The sequence below is a fragment of the Crocodylus porosus genome, unplaced genomic scaffold (assembly GCF_001723895.1).
Source record: "Crocodylus porosus isolate Cpor-Errol unplaced genomic scaffold, CroPor_comp1, whole genome shotgun sequence".
In the NCBI taxonomy this organism is placed as follows: domain Eukaryota; kingdom Metazoa; phylum Chordata; order Crocodylia; family Crocodylidae; genus Crocodylus; species Crocodylus porosus.
The window spans coordinates 9697803-9708215 of record NW_017728915.1 but is presented as its reverse complement, the minus strand read 5'-3'; the positions used below and the strand labels follow the sequence as shown (position 1 = coordinate 9708215).

Here is a 10413-nt window from a genome sequence, read left to right as displayed (position 1 = left end):
TCCTTGATCCAGGAAGCTAGTCCCAGTTCCATCTCCGCCTTGACCTTCCTGACTGCCCCCCAGCATTCCTGAGTAACTGCAGTATAGTCCTCCCTGGTGATGGCCCCTCCCTTCCATTGGGTGTACGCCTCCCTTTTAGCTAGGAGACATTCCCAGATGCTTTTGGTGAGCCGTGGGGGCTTATGTGCCCTCCTGCTCCCTTTGATCTGTGACAAGACATTAAAGGATATTACTTTAATGTTAGCCGATTGTCTTCTATTGCTTGTCTAGCACTACTTCCCTAACATTATGGATTGCAACAGAATCTGCCAGTTCCCAATACTGTAAAACAATGTCCCCCTGTCACAAATTACTGTCACAAATGGCTTTTACTACTTGGTGAAGGATATCCATTTTCTGTATGCAAAATTCCAGAAGCAATTATGGTTGCTTGGAAAGTTAAACCACAAAACAGCTTTGATGAAAAGCAGTCATTGAACAATATCTTCTGAGGTTTCAGATTCATTGGCTGAATGATTTACCAACTGAAAAATATATTCTCGCAATGGTCATTTTGTGGCATATCCCTTCTCCTCTCCCCCAACATACATGCACACACTCATGTTTACACCTCTGCTAGGGAGTGGCGTTGCTGACATAGATTCAGTACAGTGACTTCAGGGCAGGTCTGCTCCATCCACACAGCTGGTTTAGTCATGTTGGTAAGAATCCTTTCCAAAGTGTGGATCACGGCAACAAGTAGGAGCAGCAGCTGTGGCCTTGTGCAAGGGATACATCCTAATAGCCACCAACACCTCTCTCTATACCACTGCACTCCAGTCCTTAAATCTCCCTGATCTTCCTGTGCTGATTGCTGTGCAATCCTTTGTGGAGTAGATTTGTGGCTAATTCACTACTTTCAGAGCCTTTCATAGCCCTGAACTTTGCATTTTTTCAGCTAGACAAAACCAAGAACCAGTGAATCTTAATGTAATCACATTTTATTTAATTTTTCATCTATATATTTTGCTTCTGTATACAAATTTGCAGCAGAATTATTTACTGCACATAGCAGGCATCACCAAAGGCTATACACTGTGGCAAAAGCAAGCAAATAAACTACAGATGTCTGAAAAGACAGTATCAAATTTATGCCAGAAGTGCTACTGAGCAAATGTTTATATAGGAATGGGAATGCATTCTGAATACAGTACTGCAGTGTGCACAATTCTTAATAAGTGAATAAAAATCACATGTGAAAGAAGAGAGGGTGAAATCCTATGAAGCGTTTTATCATTTCAAAGTTATATAGAAAATGAAACAACCATTTTGAGTACCTTAAATAGCAGCCAAATAGAGTGACTTTAACATAACCACAAATTCAGTAGCAGAGCTGGAAATGCAATATATGCCTTCAGGGATATAGGTTGTAGGATATATGGCTTTAGCTGCATACTTGTGCAGACTTTTACGTCTAAGCAGAAATGCTAAAACAGATATGCACTCCAGAGAGGTTTGTCTTAAAGCTATGCTAAAGAACTTTGTCTAGGTCCAGCATCCCATTTGTACATGTCCTGCAGAGGAGCTTTCCTCTGAACTAGGAAATATTTTATTTGCTGTTTGCATTTCTGTAATTATCAACTTCCTCTTTATAATTATTAAATGTGTTTGTTATAAAGACAGTTCTACAGTTGCAGACCTTTGCTTGATACTATATTTCAACCAAACTGTAGAATATGTAGCAACCAGACTGGAGCAGCTATATAAACAAGCCATAATAAAAGGCAGATATGAGGGATAACAGATATTCATAGGACTGCGCAGGTCAACAAAGCAATCTTACAATATTGCCAATTCACATTTTATTCTCTGAGACTCATGATATTTGGGTTGGTTTTTTTTTAGAGCCCAGCTTTGTGAGTTGTCATTATCTGCAAATGTCTTTGACTGGGGAGTATAAACTCCCCCTCCACCCGCCCCCCCAAAAACCTTTTGTGTATGTGGAAATTTGAAAGTGTTAGCTTGAAAGCACAAAAATATGCAAGCACTAAAAAGAACTCAAGTTTAAAAAAAGCCCATGATTTTAGTGCTTTGGATAGGCAAGACTGAAATCACAGCTGGGTGAAACAATAGTAAATGCTTTTTAATTTGTCCATCTCGGGAACATTTTTTAACATTAATGAATACAGATTTAAAACAACTTTTTGAACTTTTTAGCATAGTTTTGTGCAAATATTATTAACTATTAGAATAACAGTATAAATATTGTGGCAAAATAGGTCCAATTCCTCCTTCCCCCACCTGCAAGCAGACAGTTAAGACTGGTCTGCTCACATTTCCCTCCATACATACTTTCATCATGTACATGACTGCTTTTTAGGGAGGGGGCAGCACCAGAGCTACAGGAGACCATTTACACCAGTGGCTGGAATACATGGTACCTATCATCTCACTTCAAGCAATTTCTGCACTGCCTCATCTGCCATTGTCAGTCTACAGAATAAAGCTCAAAGCTGTTTAGTGGAAGTGGAATGTGAATTCACATCTCTCTCACCATTTCCATTTCCATTGGATCAGGAATGGTCTACTCTACCCTGGTGCTCTCTGACTGCAACATTTAATGATTCTCACAAGTATCTTGTCAACTTACTGAATAAGATATAACTTCTAAAGAAATAATGGTATTGATGGTGCTGAAAATGTCTAATCTCTGTACTCTGATCCTGTCAGAGTCAAAGGGAAGCATGATGCATGGGGCGGCATGGCTCTGCAGGATGTGAGGCCTTTTTGACATTTGAAACTTTACAGCAACCACAACCCAAAACAACCCAGGAGAGCAGCCCATGGTAATCCTGTACAATTTCTGAGTTAGAACAAGACATCCTGATTCAGTATCAAATATCTATGGATTAAAGAGAATACATTAATAATTTCAAGGAAACAAAATACTTCTTGTAAGCCTGATTATATATTTTCCTTCCCCAGATTTTCTGGGGAAACTCAGCTCACTTTGTAAATGAAGAAATTAAAAAACTGCTGATTTGTTTTCAGTCCTAAAAATAGGACAAATGTCTGGCCAAAGGCCTGCACCACTAGCACAGAACCTGAATTTTACCAACTTTTACCAGCTTCACTGATATCAGTAGGTCATGGAGTGTTCAGTACTATACAGGTTCAAACCCTTCGTAGTCCTAATGTTGTTGTTACTCTAACTTTAAAGACATAATTCGTCTTTGCCATATGTGGGTGTGTTCAGAGAAATTATGCTTAAGGCTTAGTATGATTCACACACTTCTGAGACAACTTCAAAGGTGAGCAGAGAACTTTTTTAGTTGCTTTGCAGTTCATTTGATGTGTAATGTCTTTCCAGGTATATACAGTAAAATTCAGATCATTAGTATGCAGATGGTTTGCAACCTTCTGAATTTGCCGCAGGATGCCAAGTTAAAATGAGCTGCTCAACTGTTTGTGGCAGCTTTTGTTTCAAAGGGGTCATTTCTCCATTCAGCTAGAGCTGATCAACAGCTCTGCACAGCAGATTAGAGAGGCAGCACCTGTTAAATAAAAGCTACATCAAACAGCTGCTAAACTATCTCACTAGTTCTTGTGCAGCTGTTTGCTGCAGCCAGCTCTGTATGTCCCCATTTCTTTTGCAAACCCTCATCTTTGCTTGGGGTAGGAGGAGTGCTAGTGAGGAACCTAATTCTGCAAAGTATATCTATATTCTGTGGAATATTCAAAAACTCTTTGAATCATGATATTTTATAACTCTTAATATATTATCATACATATTACACTAAGGAACATTAGACAAGATGACGACCACAACACAGAAGGAATTCCAGAGAAAGTGCTAACTGGCTGGGCTTCCAAAAATGGAGTAGGTTTATGTGGTCTATATTTTAAGTCCAGGCGACAGGAATTTTGTACTTCTTCTGGTTGTATTTCATCTTCATTCACATTCATTGATCTACTGTCTCTCTGCACCTGGAGAAATTCAAACAGCATTGTCCTGAAAATCTGTAATATACTAGAAGAGTTTCATGTTGCTGGGTAAATGAACATTTGATATTGCTTCAAGTGAACCATTTCTAAAGTGGTATTGCAACATCCAGTTCAGAAAGAGAAAAACAACTTCGTTGTCTGAATCCACCAGAACCTTGGTTGCACTCTTATGACTTTCACTGAATACAAAAAGACTTTCATTGAATTTCTTGAGCCCTTTGTGGCATACAAGGTGAAGAGTCTCAGATTCAGCTGTTTAACAAGTCGAACTGTTTGCCCATAAGACCTGTGGATGCCTCCATTGCAAAATTCAAAAAAAAAAAATCACTGAATTTCACAATAGTCTTCATAGTTTGCATCTACATAAGATGTTTACTGCAGAGATGCCTAATTAGTTCTGCAGTAAAATCTCAGCATCTACATGGGTGCCCCTATTTGGTCACAGTAAACTAATAAGTGTGCCATACAAGTTCTATCTTGTGGTGATGTTTTTTTACTGTGCAGCAGCACATGTGTAGATGCTGATGGAGCTGGTTGGGGCATACGAGTGCTTCAGTGTAGGAGTTTCCTGCCAGCTAGCCCCACACAGAAGCACCCTTGTGCCCCAGACAGCCCCTCTGCAGCATGTTGAGCCAGGTCAGAGCAGCCCTGTGTTGGCAGGCTGACTGCTGGGCTCCCTGCCAGTCAGGCCTGTTTCAACCCAATTCAACATGCAGCAGTCTCCGGTGCATGTGTAAACATGATGCCCAGGAGCAATAAGCTACAGTGCAATATGCACCAGTTTATTGCTTCATATTAATTGCACCTGTAAATGCACCTTCATAGTCTGTTCTCAGTCATGATATAAAAGCCCTGGGCTTCTTTTCATTAACAAATGTTCACCCTCCAAATTATTTTAGGCCACTGAAAGATGTGTTAAGTCCTATCCTGATTGAGGCACCCAGCAATACATTTAATATCAGGCATGTACCTTGTTTATCAGATGACTTGAAACTGAACAAAATTCTTGTCACATCACTTGTCATGTAAAGACTCTTGAAAAATGTTGCCTTTTCAAAATATTTGTTGTTTATCTCAAAGGTGATATTTATTGTCCATACATAAATAGAAAACGGTTTGAAATGACAGACTTGCAAGTCCATCCTTGGTTTCTGGATATTTTTAAAGGCTGTCATTAAAGACTTTAACATTGTTCTTACTCATCCTCTTTCTCTTCCCATTTGAAATTCTAGTTACTTGTCCACCTAAGGTGGAGTCTCAAGTAAGTCTTAACAGTCACTGCTTATTATGGTCTCAGTGGGCACGTCTACATGTGCAATTAATGCACCTGCATTGAATGGTTCCTGATCCCTATATGGCCAGGAGAGCTGTGCCAGCTGGAAGGCAGCTGCCTCCTGATCCCCACGAGGCAGGAAGACAATTGCCTCTGCAGCTGGCACAGATCTCACAGCCACATAATGTTTAGGCACAGCTCCCCCCACATCAGGGCTTAGCCAGGCAGCAGCAGGCCCCATGCTGCCTGGGCTGAACAGGAACAAATTTATCCTGGTCAGCATCTACATATGCACTATGGCACATTAGCTAATGCACCATTTATCTAGTAGCTGTAGGTACTGGTAATAGCAAACCATGCATTAGACTAATTTAATGCACACTAAGTGCCATGCATGTAGAGCATTTGTACACATGCTTGTGCTGCAGCAGTGGGTGCTTTTAGAAGTGCCCAGTGTTGTGGCGCATGCAGTTGTATAAGTGGCGAAATGCATGTCAGTGCTGAGAAAAGTGCATGCTTTTAAACTAAAACACCTCAAAAGTGTTTTAGTTCAAAAGTGCACTGTCTCCATTTTCTGCATGCTGATGCACATTTTGCTTCTTATACAGCTGCATGCACCACAGCGCAGTGCACATCAGCTTCTGTGTGTAGCAGACTCAATTAATCAAATCTGCTCTGACCCACTGGATCTCCGGCTTGTCACAGGATGAAAAGATATGTATATAAATGCCACATAAACAATGATGATTTACAATGGTGATTGGTCTAGTGGGGCACCTGTACATGTCACAGGGTTTAATCCTCTTTAAATTAAATAGATTTTTAAATTTTTAAATCGTGTATTTTAGTGTCACATCAATATTTGCATGTACTAGGCTTTCAAACTAATTAAGCTAATTGTGCAATTCCCTGTAAATTCCAGCAGGGGGCACCACATACCAATCTACCCTTCTGCTGTCTTCCCTACTGAATTACAGCTATAAACCAGTAATACAGCACTAATCCCCTCACTCCTGAAACCCCACCCCCACAGGGAGCCTCACACTAGCCCCCACCCTTAACAGCTCCCCACCAAGCCATGGACACCCCAAAACCACATGAATTTCCACCACTCCCCCATCTCCTCCCATGCCCCTATACCCACTTAAAGGATCCTTCTTACCTCCCAAGCAAATGATCCCCATAGTAACCCATGGTCATCACAAACCCACCCCATCAACCCCCAAACCCATTTGGGGAGAGGACCTTTCACCTTTCCCCCCACCCAAATAGGCACTCTGCCACTTGCACCCCCCTAGACTCCAGTCTCCAGGAGGCGGACCATGGCAGGAACCCCTGTGCCCAATCGTATCATTCCCTCCAATGCCCCTGAACCACATGAACTCCCATGTAAGGAAATAAATATAAATAAATAGGTGAAATATAATTTTTATTTATAATTATATAAATATAATTTTTATGGGGTGAGGAGCAAGTGGCCTACCCACCTGTTTCTCATCCTTCTCCATGTCACTGGTGGTAATTGCAACTAGTGTGTGGGGAGGAAGTACACCACCTGCGGTAGTGGTGGTGGTGGTGTGTACACCACCGAGACCATGGGGTAATATATCACGGTGGGGAAGGAGACAAAAACTCATGCCTGAGTAACAGTTCGTTTTTCATGTTTCAGGATTACGTTTCCCAGCATCCCCCAGTAGTCGGGGCTTGGGTCGGTTTTCATGGGGTCCCCTGCTGCAGCTGCGCATTGAAACCATGAATACCTACACATACGTGCACACCTGTGTATGGCATGTGGCACAGCTCTGTGAAATGTTGGGGTGGCTATAGCCTGCACCACCTCTCCCCACCCCAGTCTTTCCACCAGACCTAATGGCATGGCATGTAGATGCATCTCAGCATATCAAGAAACAAGGAGGTGTAATAAAAGGATACCTGTCCTTTATTTCAAAAAGCATTTTTGCACAATTGTATATAGTCTTTAAAGGTGGCTAAGAAGATGGCTAAATAGCTGGAAGCTGACTGGATATAGCATTAAAAGCAGCAGACATCTTTAGGAGGATTACTGTCCTCCCAACAACCAAGGCAAACAATGCCCCCGCCCGCCCAACACACACACGCCAAAAACCTGAGGACTCTTGCAGGCTGCTTATACCACCACTTCCCTCCACCCCCCCCCCCCCAACTTGGGCAAAGGAAAGGTTTAATTAACCCGTCACAGGACATGGTCCATCCAGGGAGGCTAGGCTACCAAGTGTTGGGCACTGAGCTGTGCATGCCATGCCAAACTGGCTCACAACATAGCAGAGGCTGGATTGGGTGGCCAGTTTCATGATGGCCATGGCCACTCTTTCGTCTGGCAGACTAGCCCAACACAAGGCAGTGTTCTGCCTCACAATTTTTGGCCCCAGCATTGAGACAACGTGGACCACCCTGGTCTTTCAGAACATCTCGAGCCGCTGTTGATTGTCCCAAGTGGTCTGTACAATTCACTCCCACCAGTCTGAGCTGCTCACATGGGCCCAGATCCTGTGGTTGCTGCTCCTGAGGATGATCCAGAGAGCCCTGTCAGCATCCACTTCTGTACCCGCCTCTCGGCTATTCCACTCCACCGCACATCTAAGTGCCTTTTTCGCAAGGCACATCTACATGCAGGCATTTCATTGCAAGTGTTTAGAAGCAGGAACATAGCATATGCTGCTATCATTAGCTCTGACTCTATTTTATGCAGTAACCCCAAGGCCAACAGCAGGATACTTAACAACAGTTCCACTTCCTCCTCCTGCTCCTCCTCCTCCTGTCATCCAGATTCTCTATTTCAGCCTCTTCACTCATTTTGTCATGATTTTCCACATCCCTATCATCATGCATTTCATCTGGAATCTCCATTTGGTCCTCCTCACTCATCCGGTCTGGATTCCTCAAAGCCAGGTCATTTGCACGCACGCAGCAGGGACACTTCTTAACACACAGCACCACCACCAAGCAGCAGGGTACATGGGAGTGGGGCTCTGAATGGTAATGGGAGCTGCATACAATCATTTAGAATTGCAAGTGACTTCCTGTCTGCATGTCAGTAATTATCCTGGTCAGGTGTCTGTGTCCTGGGTGTTGGTGCAGCAGAGCCTTTTCCCTTTACTGTAGTAGGTGGGCGTGGGGAAGGTTATGTACTGCCCAAACAGTCCAAACTCAAATGTGGTGTTTAGGATGACCTCTGGAACCCATTCATGAATCCTGTGGTCATGATACTGTCTTTTACCAAATCATGGAATAGGCACACCTAGAAAATGATAAATAGTTCTCAGGTGTCCCTACTCATTCTTGGGTTATTGTCCTTTGAAAGAAGCCTCTCCCCAGAAAACAGCCCTGCCCTTCAGGAACCCTGGTTTGAAAGGAGCATCTCACCAGAAAACAGACATGACCTGCAAGAACCCTGTTTTTAAACAAACATTGCGCAAGAAAAGATCCTTGTCCTACAGTAGCCCAGGTTTGAAGGAAGCATGTCTCCCCAGAAAAAGAGTCCAGGCCTGCAAAAACCCTGGTTTGAAAGCAACCTCTCCCCAGGCACAATTGCCTGATTGGGAACAGGGCCCAGTTGTTTATTATAAGAACAGGCCTTGAGCAGTAGAGCCAGCAGTCTGCTGCAAGCAGTCAGAGAGAGAGCACTTGGCTGGAGCTGCTGCTCATCACATCTTAGAGGTACAGGGTAGGAGATCTAGGGATAGTTTCATAGTTTCTAGGGTTGGAAGGGACCTAAGCAGATCATCTAGTCTGACCCCCTGCCATGGCAGGAAAGAGTACTGGGGTCAAAGGACCCCAGGAAGGTGGTCATCTAGCCTCCTTGTGACAGGGCGGCCTCCAGGGGTGCCATGACCTCCCCCAGTGCCCTACCTACCCGTGCCAACTCGGGTCTTGAATGCACCCTCTGTCTCACCCACCATGTCTTCTTGGTAAATATTTAATGGGAGGCTACCTTCCTGCCCTCCTTGGCACGATGCCTGCCTTGTTGTACTGGGGCTCTGGCCAACTGCCCGCCTGCACCCTCACAGGTGCCTCCCTGCCTGCACCAGGGCCTTGCTCACACCTCCCCACCCGCACCGGGGCCTTCTATGCCTCACTCAGGCTTCCCAAAATTGGGGCTCAGGCAGCCTCAGCCTTACCTGGCCCCCAGACCCTTCCTTGGGTCCTGTGCCCGACTCAGACTCTTCGCAACTGGAGCTCAGGCAGCCTTACCTGGCCCCCAGACCCGCCTCCCTGGGCCTATGCCCCACCAGGCCTGTCCCGCTAGTCGCCCACACTGGGGTTGGGGTCAGGACACCCCACAACACAGCGCCCCCGCAGCACTAGGAACCCCCCTTCTACTGGGGAGCTCCCTTGAGGCCTCCTCCACCCCTACAGCCTCACCCGGTCCTCTGGTCTTAACAATAACTGAAGACAAGATCTCCCCTTCCTGGGTTACAACATAACTTCCGAGCACAACCAAAATCTCCCCCTCTGGGATTCCAACATGACTTCCAAGCAAGCCTGGCTCCCTCTCACATCTCCTCATCAGGGTTTCTTCTACCCAGTGCTGCCAAGCAGTTGCTCACCAGCTGCCCAGCTTCTCTAATGTTCTGCTCAGCTTGCTTGCACAGAGCTCCCTCTTTCTCCTAGGCTGCTGGCAGGGAATCTGGCCTCTGCCTTCTCTGTTTATAAAGGCCAGGCCCTGCCCCCTGGCGATCAGCTGACCCAATTAGTCACCATAATAACTCCCACCTGCTGCCCTGGTGAGTGGCAGCTGAGCCCCTTTTACTACAATTCAAGCTTTCAGTAACAGGCACCCTAGTGTCCTGGTGCCTCTAGTTACTATTCTTCCTGCTATCAGTAGCAAGCACCCTAATGTCCTGCTACACTCCTCTTAAAAACCCCCAGGATAGGAACCTGCACCACTTCTCTTGGAAGTTGGTTCCAGACCCTAGCCGCCCTGACTGTGAAGTAGCACCTCCTGATATCTTCATAGACATAGACATTAGGGCTGGAAGGGACCTTGGGAGATCCTCTGCCAGCCTGTGACCGTTATTCCTGGTCAATCCTGGCGGTGCTCAGGGGAACAGTGACTCCCCCAATGCCTGCTGATCCCCCCTGACTAGTTTATAACAGGCCACAAGATCCCCCCTCAG

At 44.9% G+C, this 10413-nt stretch overlaps 1 protein-coding gene across 2 annotated transcripts in view; it reads right to left on the bottom strand.

The window, feature by feature from the left end:
- Positions 1–1873: 1873 nt before the first annotated feature.
- LOC109310496 (dipeptidase 2-like) overlaps positions 1874–10413 on the bottom strand; it is a 49280-nt gene continuing 40740 nt past the window's right edge. For both annotated transcript variants that reach the window (XM_019535691.1, XM_019535692.1), the window contains exons 11-12: positions 3534–3966; positions 1874–1940 (exon numbers count right to left, since the gene is read on the bottom strand). In XM_019535691.1, the coding sequence (XP_019391236.1) occupies positions 3751–3966 (216 nt within the window). In that variant the 3' untranslated portion in view covers positions 1874–1940; positions 3534–3750. The remainder of the gene's footprint in view (positions 1941–3533; positions 3967–10413) is intronic.